The sequence below is a fragment of the Peromyscus leucopus genome, chromosome 20 (genome assembly GCF_004664715.2).
Source record: "Peromyscus leucopus breed LL Stock chromosome 20, UCI_PerLeu_2.1, whole genome shotgun sequence".
NCBI lineage: Eukaryota > Metazoa > Chordata > Mammalia > Rodentia > Cricetidae > Peromyscus > Peromyscus leucopus.
This window is the reverse complement of record NC_051080.1, coordinates 5,184,274-5,197,900: the sequence shown is the minus strand read 5'-3', so window position 1 is coordinate 5,197,900 and position 13,627 is coordinate 5,184,274. Positions and strand designations below refer to the sequence as shown.

General features: G+C 55.8%; 1 protein-coding gene across 6 annotated transcripts in view; it reads right to left on the bottom strand.

Moving 5' to 3' along the window:
- Window positions 1-10,791, bottom strand: part of Kmt2d (lysine methyltransferase 2D) — a 39,502-nt gene extending 28,711 nt beyond the window's left edge. For 4 of the 6 annotated variants that reach the window (XM_028891943.2, XM_028891946.2, XM_028891945.2 and 1 more), the window contains exons 1-13: window positions 10,651-10,791; window positions 6,373-6,458; window positions 5,998-6,124; window positions 5,606-5,829; window positions 5,388-5,497; window positions 5,043-5,205; window positions 4,521-4,686; window positions 4,313-4,427; window positions 4,028-4,185; window positions 3,720-3,865; window positions 1,907-3,583; window positions 710-1,815; window positions 161-274 (exon numbers count right to left, since the gene is read on the bottom strand). In XM_028891943.2, coding sequence (XP_028747776.1) covers window positions 161-274; window positions 710-1,815; window positions 1,907-3,583; window positions 3,720-3,865; window positions 4,028-4,185; window positions 4,313-4,427; window positions 4,521-4,686; window positions 5,043-5,205; window positions 5,388-5,497; window positions 5,606-5,829; window positions 5,998-6,124; window positions 6,373-6,421 — 4,155 coding nt within the window. In that variant the 5' untranslated portion in view covers window positions 6,422-6,458; window positions 10,651-10,791. The remainder of the gene's footprint in view (window positions 1-160; window positions 275-709; window positions 1,816-1,906; window positions 3,584-3,719; window positions 3,866-4,027; window positions 4,186-4,312; window positions 4,428-4,520; window positions 4,687-5,042; window positions 5,206-5,387; window positions 5,498-5,605; window positions 5,830-5,997; window positions 6,125-6,372; window positions 6,459-10,650) is intronic. The other 2 variants (XM_028891944.2, XM_028891947.2) reach the window with 1 other exon arrangement.
- Window positions 10,792-13,627: the final 2,836 nt, after the last annotated feature.

Genomic DNA, 13,627 nt, shown 5'->3' with positions numbered 1-13,627 from the left:
AATTTCCCAGCTGGGGCCCAACAGCAAGTTCAAGAACCCTCAGGGCCAAGTCGTCAAGCCCTGGACTAGTAGGCAAAGGGCAGACAGGATTTTAAGCGTGCTTAACTCTGAAGCGATATGTGAACCATGGGGGGGGGGGGGTTGCAAAGCCTGTTCTTACTACCAGGGTCTCGACGGAAGAAGTGGTGGACTTCAGTCGAGCCCGTCCTCGCCCTCGTCCGCCATGTGCTCCTCCACGAGGCCGGCGTCTTCCTGGGAAACTACTGCTTCGACCCTAAGTGAGGGAAGAGGACGTTGCAGGGCCAAGCATGTTGGGCCCACAGGCTTGGAGGAAGAAAGACGACCAGGAGAGCGTAACAGCTTTAAGGAGGGGGAAAAAAAGAGCTAGAGGTCCCACTTAGAGGACAGGGAAAAAGCCAAGTGTCCAAACAGCAGCAAGTAGTGACCAGTCAATCCCCACTTCCAAGAATGGAGAACATGGGATAAGGACAAAAACATTAACCAAGACAACTTGAGAGGACCAAGCTTTGGGTCCCAATTCTATTTCTGAGAGACCGCGGACCCGGGTAAATCATTTCCTCCTCTATGCACAGGAGTCCGCTAGGCAAAGCTGGACTAAAAGATCTCCGTGTGAATCCAGACTGCAGAAAGTCAGGTGCAAAGGCAGCCAGGGCTGTGACTGGCGTCCAGCGGCTGCGGAGCCTCTTACCTGCTTGATCCGGGACCGGGCCGGGGAGCTGCGCCGCCGTCCTTTGTCGCCCTCCGCTTTGCCCCCACTGACAGTTGTCCCAGCGTCACACAGCAGTGAGTCATCAGTCTCTGGCAGTGAGTCGGTGCAGAGGCGCAGGGAGCCCTCGTCTCGGGCGGGACTAACATCTGTAGACACGCCCAGCTCCATGGACAAGGAGCCGCCCCCCTCGGGGTCAGGAGAGCCCAGCAGGGGCTCTGAACCGGGAAAACTGGCACTGGCATCGCCCTGGCTCAGATTAGAGATCTCATTAACAATGTCCGATTTGATGAGAGTGGGTGGCGTGGCGGCCACTGGTGCACCGGGCTCCTCCTGCTCTTCACAGGGTGAGCCCTGTCCTGCCTGCTTGCAGTCCGGGCCATAGACCTCCATAGGGGTCACAGCGGTCAGCTCCTCAGGGTCCAGGAGCACAGGAGAACCTTTAAGTTCACTAGCCAAACTGCCAGGGGTCTGTCCAGTCTGTGACTGTGAAGTGTTAGCGTCGGTCCCATCTAGAGGGGCTGTGTCTTCTTCCAAGCCAGAGAAGTCATCCAGGGCAGGGGCGGGGCTGGGGGCAGGGCAAGAAAGGTCCCCCATAGGGGATGGCAGAGGGCTGGTGGCTCTGGGTTCCAAGGCTGGGCACTCAGGTTCTGGACCTCTCTCAGTCTCCATCTCATGCAGCTCAGCGTCATCTGAGACATCCACTGCCTTCTGCACAGGACTCAGTGGGGAGGGGACGGACAGTGGCAGAGCGGGAGGTGAACATCGGGGAGGAGAGGCTGGAGGAGGCAAGGAAGGCTGGAGGAGTGGAGAACAAGGTGGAGGGAGGGGGTCCATGAGGAGAGGAGAAGCAGGTCCCATTGGGGAGCCTGGAGATGGCGGGAGGATCATTGGGGGTACGGGCTCAGGGTCAGTGCAGTTAGCTTCTGGTGGAGGGCTGATAGGCGTCTCTAGAATGGGGGCAGCCAATGGTGACTCAGGGCCACTGTCCCCTTTGGCACCAAAGGGGTACTCTAACTCCCCCAAAGGAGACAAGGCTGGAGGAGCCGCAGCTGGGAGAATGGGTGAGAGCGGAGGAGGAAGAGGATCTGAGGGACAAGAGAAAAAGAGAGGCTCTTAGATTAGATGTGCCACAAAGGGTTAAGACTGGCCCGAGAGGGGACATGAACAGCTCCTTACCTGGTGGCATCAGCTGAGGTGACAAGGCTGGCTCCCCCGAGAGGGACAAGGGCAGCTCCTCAGGAAGTGGGGACAGAGGTTGGTCCCCAGGCTCAGTCAGGGCTGGCTCCCCAAGCATGGGGGATAAAGGTGGCTCCCCAGCTGGGGGAAACAAGGGCAACTCCTCAGGAGCAGGGCACTGGCTTGGCTCCTCAGGAGGTTCTTCAGGCCGAGGAGACTGGTACAGTTCCTCAGGCTGGGGGGACAGGCATGGCTCCTCAGGCATGGGAGACAGGCGCGGTTCCTCAGGCTTGGGGGACAGGCATGGCTCCTCAGATTGGGGAGACAGGCGCGGTTCCTCAGGCTGGGGGGACAGGCATGGCTCCTCAGGCATGGGAGACAGGCGCGGTTCCTCAGGCTTGGGGGACAGGCATGGCTCCTCAGATTGGGGAGACAGGCGCGGTTCCTCAGGCTGAGGGGACAGGTGTGGTTCCTCAGGCTGGGGGGACAGGCGTGGTTCCTCAGGCTGGGGGGACAGGCGTGGTTCCTCAGGCTGAGGGGACAGATGTGGTTCCTCAGGTTGAGGGGACAGATGTGGTTCCCGAAGCACAGGGGACAGATGTGGTTCCTGAAGCACAGGGGACAGATGTGGTTCCTGAAGCACAGGGGACAGGCATGGCTCCTCAGACTGTGGAGACAGGGGCAGCTCCTCGGGCTGGGGACAGAGTTGGGGCTCCTCGGGCTGAGGAGACAAGTATGGTTCTTCGGGCTGAGGGCAGAGTCTCGGTTCCTCAGGCCGTGGCGACAACGGCGACTCTTCCAGCGGCAGGGACATGAGGGAGTCCTCTGGTGGTGGTGAGGCCGGTGAGTCCTCAGGGGGAGGGGACAGTCGTGAAGCCTCAGGTGGAGGTGAGGTGGGAGAGTCCTCAGGGGGAGGGGACAGGGGAGATTCCTCAGGTGGTGGGGACAGCCGTGACACCTCAGGCAGGGGGGATAAGTGTGACAGGACGGGCAGGGGGGAGAAGCGTGATACTTCAGGTGGAGGGGACATCGGTGAGTCTTCAGGTGGGGGAGACATGGGTGAGTCCTCAGGGGGTGGGGACAGGCGTGATGCCTCCGGAGGTGGGGACAGAGGCGACTCTTCAGGTGGAGGGGACAGAGGAGACTCTTCAAATGGCGGGAACAGACGAGATGCCTCGGGTGGAGGGGACATGGGTGACTCTTCGGGTGGAGGGGACATGGGTGACTCCTCAGGTGGCGGCGAGAGGCGAGAAGCTTCAGGTGGCGGGGAAGTGGGCAATTCCTCGGGTGGAGGGGACAGAGGAGATTCCTCAAATGGTGGAGACCGGGGTGAGGCTTCAGGCGGTGGGGACAGGGGCGTCTCTAGCGCAGGAGATGGGGGTGACTCCTCCAGTGGAGAAAAAGGTGAGGCCTCAGGTGGGGGAGACAAAGGAGACTCCTCAGGTGGGGGAGACAGGGGCGACTCCTCAGTCGGTGGGGACAGGCGTGATGTCTCAGGTAGCATAGATTCAGGTGACTCCTCAGGTGGCGGGGACAGGCGTGAGGCCTCGGGCGGTGGAGATGTAGGTGACTCCTCGGGTGGCGGGGACAGGGGCGACTCCTCAGGCGGGGGCAGCAGTGGCATCTCCTCCTTTAGGGGAGCCTCCAGCTGGGCTTCAAGTTGGGTCCCTGCTCTCCCTGTAGACACGACATACGCTATTCCTACCTAGCTCAGATCTGACTCCACAAAAAGTGCAGGGTCTGAGGCAAAGCAAAAACTGTCTCTTGCCACAGAACAAAAGATTAATTTCAGGGACCTTTAAACCCTCCTCACCTGGTGGTTTGGCTTCCCGCTGCAGGGGCCCCGGTTCCTTGGGTTGCATAGAGGTCACGTGCCCACCCTTTGGCTGCCCTTGGCATGCAACGTACAGAGCATCGGGCTCATCGGCGGGGGCATCGCCAGGCTCTGGGGGTGAAAATCTGCAGAGGGCACAGGGAGCAGGCACTGTGGCTCTCACCAGCTAACAACTCCTAGAGAGCGTCCTGGGGCGAGGCACAAGCCTGGGGACCGCACTGCTGACTGTCCCCTTTTCACACGGCCCCTTCTGACAGCCCACCCCACCCTCAGTCTAGGCCACTCACCTGCTACAGACAGGTGGGCGCTGCTCAGCCACAGGGACGACGGGCGGACTTCCCCGGGCTTTGTGACAGCGGTGACAGAGCGAATAGTTCTCAAACCACTCAGAGTTCGGACTCAGTTCTGCGGAGCCTGCCCCACAGCCCCGGCATACTCGGCATGTCTAGGGGAAGCAAGCGGGGGAGACGGGCACGAGTCACAGCACAGTGTGGGGCGGAGACCGTACACACGGCTGCCGAGTGCAGGCAACTCTGGAGCTCCCGAGGGAGGTGGCATCAGAGGACACTCACCGTACATTTCCAGGAGTGAGCAGGCAGTTCCTCTATGGGTGGCTTTAAGCAGAAAGTATGATGTCCCTTGTCACAGGTCTCACAGACCAACATCTTAGAATCATTCCCAGGTTTCCTGAGGGGTACAGGACACATTATGGGATCCTTTCTCACATCACCTTCTGCTCCCACTTTGCATGTGGCCACACTTCAGCCCTCACACCCTTACCTGCAGGCTTGGCACTCTTTGCATTCAGGGCACTGCCAGCCGGCACGCTTGCGGGCAGTCAGAGCAGTGTCCAGACAGGCTCCATGATAGTGATGCCCACAGCTGGTACAGAAGAAGAGGTCGCACAGCTCCCCCGGCCCCTCACACACTGCACAGCGAGCCTCCTCTGCAGCAGGGAGGAAGGGAGTGCAGGTCAGCTGTGGGATGCTCACACGACGGAACTCAGTCATGGAGAGCTACCAGGCACTTCATGGACACAGGAGAAAGAGGCTACCAGGCACTTCATGGACACAGGAGAAAGAGGCTACCAAGTGCCGATCAAATACACGCAGGGACTGTTCTAGGCACTGCAGACAGCAGAGTTAATAACTACAGGCAAAGCCCCTGTACACACCAAGTCTCCATCTATCTGACTGGGACAGGACTCTGCCATTTCAGACTTTGAAGAATGCCTGGTAGAGTAACCAGATCCACGGCACGCTGGCCCTTCGCCTGCTCTCTATCCAGACTAGGACTTCTCACCCAAGTGTGCAGCCCTCTCTCTGTGGTCCGGGCAGAGCAGCTGCAGTGTGGTCATGGATAAGAAGGAGCCACTGGCAGTCGCACAGGGAAAGTGGTAAAGCCGTGGACATCCCGGCGAGCGGCAAGGAACGGAGGCACCGAACCTGGTGCAGTGCGAGCAGCGCTGTGGGGGTGAAGAGAAGCCTCAGAGCCAGCCGCCTCTCTCTGGAGGAAGCTGAGCCACTAACTCGCTCGCCCGCCCGTCCGTCTGTCCGTCCGTCCTCAATGTGGCCCACTCTGCCCTGACTCTCACAAGTCCACCAGCCCTGCCTTCACCTACGCGATCGATCCTGACCTCAGCCCTACCTGTGAGATCCCTGAGAAGATGGCCTTGTCCACACCACGTAGTTCCGGGCCATCCTGCCCCCATACACCTGCTGACCACACAGCACACCAGTGATGTACCCAGCAGTGCCCTTCACAGGTAGGAAGAAGTCAACAGTGAGGAACAAATTAACACAGCAACCAGTAGCTCAAGGCTGCCCAGTCTCCACCCCGCTCCCTAACCCACCTCTCTCACTTACCTCCAGGTTCTCCTAGGTGGGCAGGTGTAAGGCCCTCGGGGAAACCAATCTGTGATAGGTCCTCACTGGGCGGCACTGCTTCACAGGGCCCCGGGTTCCCCCCAGAGGGTACCACTGGGGACCGGGGCCAGTCAAATGGCAATTCAAAGCGTTGTAGCTCCCTCTGCCCGTGCAGGCTGGGCTCTCCGCAGTTACAGAGAGCACAACGCCGTGCTGGACCCCCACTGTGGACACACAAACATCAGCACTGTGCCAGCCTCTGAGAACCCCAGGACTGGCACACTCATGCATCTTACTCGTTTCATTCCCCTACATCCTCTTCTGCAAAGCCCTGGACCCTCCAACCAAATCTTTATGTGTTCAGAAAGTCCTGTTTTCCACAAACAAGTTACCTGCAGTCATGAGGAGGCTTCTGAAGCCTGGGACTTCCAGAACTGGGGACAGAGACCTCCCCAACACACAGGTTAGGAAGGTCTGGCTCAGTGGCACCTGGCTCCTCAGAGGCTGCAGGTCCATCAGCTGAATAAACAGACAGAAGATTATGTGTCAGCCTGACTTAGATTACTAAGTTCACTCATCAGATACATGAAATTATCTAAAACCTCAGCATCTCACAGAGATGGCATTTAAACTTTTGTCTCAAAGAACAAAGTTCTTCAATTACCTGTCTATTACAGACTTAGCCAGGACTTGTGCCAGGACCAGAAATAAAGGGCTACCATGAGGAGCCAAACGCTGTCAGCAAACTCAGAATTTATCCTACTCACCTGCCGGTTCTGAATCTTTATCTTCACCAGGCGGCTTCTGGCTGTCCATCCCTCTCTCCGACTGGGCAGGGCCCTCTCGGGGAGACCTGTTGGTGCCAAAAGATACTTGTATATCCAGAAAACTTCTCCAATGAGCCTTTTTCCCATTATAAGAAGTCAGCTAATGGTAATGAAATCCTTTAGACATCAGAGACAAACCTTGTCTACAAACCTCTATAGCAATGACAAATAAAATCATTCTAAGTCTTATTCCAGTTCTTTCCATACCTCATGTTTACATACCTCCTTCTCTCAACCTGGATTCTCAAAGTATCTATTCCACTCCCCCACTTCCACCCTCCTCTGTAACAATCCCTAGAGCAATCAAATTAAACTCAAAATACATCCAGTTACATTTAGTACACTCCATTGTCTCATCTTAACTCCTGGGCCCTACTCCCTGGCCTTTATCCTTGGGTCTCTGGTCAGCTACCACCCTATAGTCCTGAAAGTAGCAACCCACTGGTTAATCATGACCCAGAAGTCTCAGTCATGCCAAAATCCCTCTCTCAAAAGGCAGAGTCCTAGGGTCTTGCAAGAGATTCAACACAGTACTAAACTAAAGGCTAGCTATGAATAGATCTCCACTGCTTTCAACAAGGACATCCCAAACACAACAGACGGAGCCCTCAATTGCCAGGCATGAAAACTCAGGACCACCACTGGCCCCAGGCCTAAATGAGCCCTGGGTCTCACCTAGCATGAAGGCCTCAGGTTGTTGCCCTTAGCAACGCCAACTGCCCTTCTTCCTTAGATGCTCCTAGTAGTTAACAGAAGTGGGCCTTAAGAGTTACTGAGCATGTGTAAGCAGGCCTGGGGCTAAGCATGCTGGGAGTTGTAGTCTCAGGAAGCACATTGCCACTTGGAGGAGGGCTAAACGGGGCAGGACATAACAGAGCAGAATAGTTTCCTTCCTCTTAAGTCAATCAGGGTTTCCAAATACTCACAGAGTTAACGGTCCCTCTCTCCCCTCTCGTAGAGTCCAGCATATATCAAAACCCAATGAAATACACAAGTCTACATGTGAAAAGGTTAAGACCCACAGAACATGGGTAAATTTTCCTTGCCCTCCAAGACAGTATAGTAAGTAGTATACAAAGACTGAAAGGAGTCAGGAGTAAGAATTACAGAGGTGCCAGGCCTGGTGGCATATACAACAATGCCATTTCTTGGGAGACAGAAGCAGAGGGATCACTGCAAGTTAGAGGCCAGCCTGGTCTACACAGAGAGCTCTAGGCTAGTCAGAGCTACACAGTTAAAATGTTTAAACAGACAAGAATCACCAAGATTATGACTCGGAAAGGAACCCTGCATAAGAAGGTTGAAAGGCTAAGTGCCTACAGCTGTTAGGGAGGAGGGTGGCCCTTTTCTTAATCCGAGTCTAGTGCATCTAAAGAAGATGCTGGTGAGGTGTGGAGAATCCCAGAAAAAGAACTGTAAAATAATGAAAGTCTGAGAAGTTCATCTCCCATCTTTTCCTCTCCTCCATCCAGCCAGTGATGACACCAACCTGGGTACAGATAATCCTGTCCTCTAAAACCGGACAGCAAACATCCCAGTCAAGCACTTGGGGCTGAATAACAAGGGAAACATTCAGTGCCCCAGATCAGAAATCAATTCCCCGGTAACGCGCTATCGATATTCCTAAGTCCACAATTTCATTTCCAAATGCCGTGTCAAAGTAAAGGGGGTTACTCTCCTTCCTCCTAACACTCAGCCCCTCCGGGGTAGGGGACTCAAGGGCTCACCTGACACCCATGACCTCCATTCCCAAATCACCTCTTTCCCAAACCTTACACACAACAGTCCGTTTAAAAGAAAGCAGGATGCTTATCTGGCCAGCTCACAGAAAAGTGCTCTGAACTTCAAGAGGCCCGTGCAAGCCACCTGTGGGAAGTGGGAACTGAAGGTCAAGACTCAAGCCAGGCCCCTTTCCCTACTCAACGGTCACACCAAAGGTCCAAGAGGACTTCAAAGTTCTCTAAATGTTCCCATCTCGCCATTTTTTTCCTTACGGATCCTCCACCAACTTTGTTCTCAGAGTTGAGGCCGAGGGAGCCACCAACAGCGACAAATGGGAAGCGACAGTGATAATAGAGTGGGTAGGAGGAGGCCCGCCCCACACAAGGCCAGAGGGACAAATTCCTCTGCCCTCCCCCAAGCACAGCCTTCTCAGGCTGGTAAAGCTAGCACTGCCCAAGAAGGTACAGAAACTACCTTCTTCATCTAGCCTTGAGGAACAGAGTAGCAATGCCCTCCAAAGTAAGAGTCCCACTCATGGAGCTATGGAAGACTGAACAGCCAAGAGCCAACTGTCCTTTCTCTGTACCATAAGAACCCAGGAGCATCTCCAAGAAGCCTGCAGCCCAGCATCTTTACTGAAACACCAAGTGCCACAGCAATCAATTCCCTCGAGGCATTTAAACAACTAAAGGCAAAAGGTTCCCCCGGCCCATCATTCACAGCCAGTAAACACAGACACACACATATATCCCAAGGGGGGTTTCCCTGGATCGAAACTAGGCTAGTACCTGGGCCAGGCTTCCTCAGTTCTAGGAGTTGACACCTCTTAGCCTTACAGCTAACAGGCCCAAAGCAGCAAGAAAGAAGGCAGAGATTTACTCCGCCACTCGCCTTCCTGTGTTCACCCTAGACCAATAGATTTCACTCCATTTTCTCTGCGAGGGAGGAAATGGAGGCTTGGAGGGGTGAAAGGCTGGAGCAGGCCCTTGAGTGAACAGCTCTTCAGTGGGACTCAGGACTTCCTGGTTCCCAGCTAGAGAATCAAACCACACCTCTCCCCACCCCCATTTTCGGGCAGCCCTCTAGGAAGGAGCCAAATGGTAACACATTGTCCCTGGGACAGGTCAGCCTAGGGGGTAGCCAGAGCTAACAAGGTACAGTGCCACCTGAGGAAGTCACTGGAGAGCAGACAACCGAATCAGAGACCACAGGTGACAGACAGCTCCCCTTACTCCACCACCCCTGTGCCACCTCTCAGAAATCCTGCAGGGACAGGACCCCTACTTTCCCCTTTCTGAGACAGGACACAAAGAGATCTAGCAAATGTATTTTGGAGGGGGTGAAACGAGGGAGCAAAATGCACTAGCCAGATCCCTGCTGGGCAACGTGACAGGTGTGAGAGGCTGTCCCAGCCCAGGGCCCAGAGGCTGAGGCTGGAGGTTCATGATGCACCCTTCCTGCTGCACATACACACCCCTTCTCTCCAGCACCTCCTACCAGGGGTGGAAACACTGGCTTGCAGCAGAAAAGCGCACAAATAAAGTCATTTCTCCACCAAAGAGGGACAAGCCACCCTATTCTGCAGGGCTGAGACAGCGTCAGAGAACTATTTACCACTCAGGGGCCAGAAAAGCATTGTAGAGGTCTGGCAGGGGCTTTCAGGATTGGCCGGGGACTCATGGGCAGCTAACTCTCTACACTAGGCCCAGAGAAAGCAGGAGACAAAAGCCATTTTTTTTTTTTTTTTTTTTTTTGCAGCCCACATTCGTAGAGAACAAATCTCAACGGCCTCCTCTATAATCCCCGGGAGATTATGTCCATCCCGAGAGGGAGGGGAGGCCAAGCAGGTTAAGACACCACTAGGCCTTGGCTGGGGTCACTTTGCCAGGCAGGGGTAGTTTAAAGTTGAAGAGCAAGGCCAGCGCTGCCCCAACCCCACCTCCTCCTTGCCCCAGCCACCCACTTCATCACACCAGTTTCCACCCACCCTTCCTTCCCCGAGTGAAGGACCCAGAGCTCCTTGAGTTTCCCAGACTGTTTTGGGTGCCCGGCTAGGTAGGAACAACATTAACGTCCAATCTGGCAGTAAGTCCGACCTGGCAGTGGCACCCCCGGCCCAGGTTGCTCTGTCCCAAGGAACCCTGGGGGGGGGGGGACAGCAGCCTGGGATTGGTGCTGGCATCGGGGCCTGGGTACTAGTTTGGTCGAACTCCCTCAACACAAAAATAAACAGGCAGAGAGGCTATCTGGACATGTTCCCAAACTCCTGTAGTTCCCCGAACCCCCAATCTTAAACGAGGCACACCCCAAGAAACCAGGCCTCAGTTCTGCCTTGGCGGCTGGCTCAGGTTCCCTTGACAGACCCTGCCAAAGGAACCCTCCCCAGCTCTGGCACCCCCTTCTCCAACCTAAAGGCCAGCACCGGCCAAGATAGTCCATCTGGCTGTGCCCCCAGTCCAACCCTTTCTGGGCCCAGGCCGGGCGGACTTCACTCACCTCTTCACAGGGCGATCCAGAAATCTTCATCCGAGAACATGGCCAGAGCCCGGGCCGCTCCCCGACCTCCAACCGCCAGAGCGATCACAGCCGCCCCCCACTCGGGGGGGCTTAGGGGGGCCAAGAACGGTAAATCCAGGTCGGAGTGGCCACCCTTTCCCCCGAAGAAGGAAAAAAAAAAAAAAAAAAAAAAAAAAAAAGCAAGAAGCCAAGAAGGGTTCTCTGCTGCCTCGGGTTCCAGCAGTTTAGGTTTCCATGGACAGCCCCAGGGCGGCGAATCCCGAGCGGACACAAAGAGAGCACCGGTGGCTTTGATCTTGGGCGAGCAGGCTCCGCATCCGCGTCGCCGGGCGGCCTTCCAGTCCTAGGGCCCGGCCAGCGCCCCGGCCGCCCGCGCCGGGCTCGGGCGGAACGTCGAGGCTCTCCAGATGGAACGTCGAGGCGCCTCCCCAGCAGCCCGGAAGGAATGCCGCGCCGCGCCGCGCCGCGCGCCGGGCCCGGATGGAACGTGAACCCCTCGCAGCCGCGCCGAACCCCTCTCCCCGCCCGGCCGGCGCCCCGGGGCCGCGCGAGCTACGGCGACGCGGAGCCGGCGGGGCCGAACCTGACACACACCCAGCGCCGGGCTCCGCGACCCCGAGCGTCCCCCCCCTCGGCGGCTTCGAGCCCCCCACCTTCTGCTCCCCCCCGGGGAAGGGAGGAGGGTTGGTGGGCGAGGAAGAGGAAGGGGCGGGCGGTGCGAGCCCTCTGCCCGCTCCCCTCCGGCCGCTCCAGGCCCAGCGCTCGCCTCCCTTCCCCTCTGGCCTCGGGAGCTGCCCCGCCCCCGGCCTGGCCGGCTGTGGTCCGCAGCACCCCCTAGACCCCCGGCAGGCTGTGATCGCGGGGGGTCTAGAGGTGCATGGTCCAACCCCGGCTCCCGGCGCCGGGGGGTCAGGAAACTGAGCGGAAAGTGGGGAACGAGGCAGCCATTTGCAACCGGAGAGGAAAGTAGTGCAGCGCGGCGCCGCTCCGCCTCCCCCCCTCCGCCTCCTGCTCGGCCGGTAGGGTGGTTCCTGCGAAGAGGCGCTTTCCTCGCCAGAGAGCTGGGCAGCGGCCGCAGAGACTCGAGGAGCGTCCGGCGCGGGATCCAGGGGGGGCCTTTTGCCTGGGGAACCCCACTCACGAAGGGGAGAAAGGAGAAGAGGAGGCCCTATTTTGTGTTGGAGCGGGGCGGCGGAGGGGCACAGCCTCTCGGAGGAAAGGCTGTGACTCTGCAGTTCTACGCACACGCTCCGGGATCCCTCCGCCGCAGGTTAACCCCTACTGCGCCAGGCTGGCCGCCAAGCAGACACGTGGGAATAAAGCCCCCCTTCTTCTTCGCCGCGGCCCAGGCACTGCTTCCTTTACCTTCTGGGTGGTGAAACTAGGATCCTGGCCACTTCTTAATTCTGTTCCCTAACGTCGTTGACCCTTGAAACTCCATGCTTTGGCTGGGGACAATCTTTGCCATGGGGGGGGGGGGGATGGGGGGAGGAATGGAAAAAGAGCCTGGAGATTGGCCGCTGCTCTGCATCCTGGGAACTGGAGTCCGCAAATGGAGAAAGTGAGGCACGGCGCCTGGCGCTGCAAAGGGTGGGTTTCTCGTCACGTTCGGGGGGCCGAAAGAGAGCTGGACGAGTCTCAGGTCTTCTCACTCCAAGACCCCCTTCGTGCGGAAGGACTGTCGGTGTCCTCGCGATCCCCAAACACCACTTCCCTACCAAAACATCTATCTAATCTATCTAGAGTATCCCACCCCGTATTTAATTTTTCCCGAAAATCTTCTGAACCTCCCCTCCCCCCCCCCCAAATAGTTGGCTGGAATATTGTTAATCTGGATAAGACTTCGTTAAGCGCTCTCACCCCAAGTCTGAATGAGGAAAAAAAAATTACCTTTTCTGCACAGACTATACATGGAGTAAGCAGGTTGAGACAAATTAACTGTGTACTTGATACTTTATATCGTCTTAGTTTTTCCTCACCAGCATTGGGGAATTATCTCCATATTACAGACGAAAAGACCGAGGCTAAACTAGAGGAAATGTCCAAGGAGTCACCCTGAGAAGTTAACCCATAATTCAAACCAAAGGCAACATTTTCCCCTTAGATTTAAATTAAAAAAAAAAAAAAAGATTTAAGGGCCATGAGATCCCAGGAGGGTAAAAGGCACTTGAAGAACTGGGTTCAATCCCTGTGGCTCACCTAGTGGAAAGAGAGACTGCTAACACGTTGTCCTTTGACCTCCACATACCCATTGTGCCCACACCCAAACACACATGATAAATAAGTAAATGTAATTTTTTTATTTTTTTACTTTAAGTGGAAAGAAGTTGGCAAAGTAGATCTGAGGCTACCTTTGTGGGAAAAGTACAGCAGGGTTCATTCTGATGGAAAAGTGCTGTATCCACAGGAATATAGCCATTAGATACATGTAGCTACTGAATACTTTGAAATGTTGGTAGGTGGTGCAACTCAGTAACTTAATTATAACTATGTTAAACTTAGTCATGTGTGACCTTCCATGTCCGACAGTGCCCCCGGACAGTGCCGATCAGGCCATGGTCGCAGGAGGGATCAGTAGTGCCGATCAGGCCATGGTCGCAGGAGGGATCAGTAGAGATAGACACATCCTGCTAGTCATACATTGGCATCATGTTTTCTAGTCTGGTCACTGGAACCTATTTCAGCAAAATTTTTAAAGAAGTTTAACTAGGAGTTGAAAAGCGGAAGGCACCTCCCTGCTGCCTGTACCCAAAAAGGAAACGCAGACCCTCACTAGAAGACACTAGTGCTGACTGATTCATCTATGATGGACTACCCTGAACATTGTGTCTATTACCTCAATTCTTGCTTTCTTTTTTATCACACAAGGTCTTATTATGTATTCCTGACCCACCTGGAATCTGCCATCTAGACAAGGCTACTCTCTAACTCAGATCTCTTATTTCTGACTCCTAGG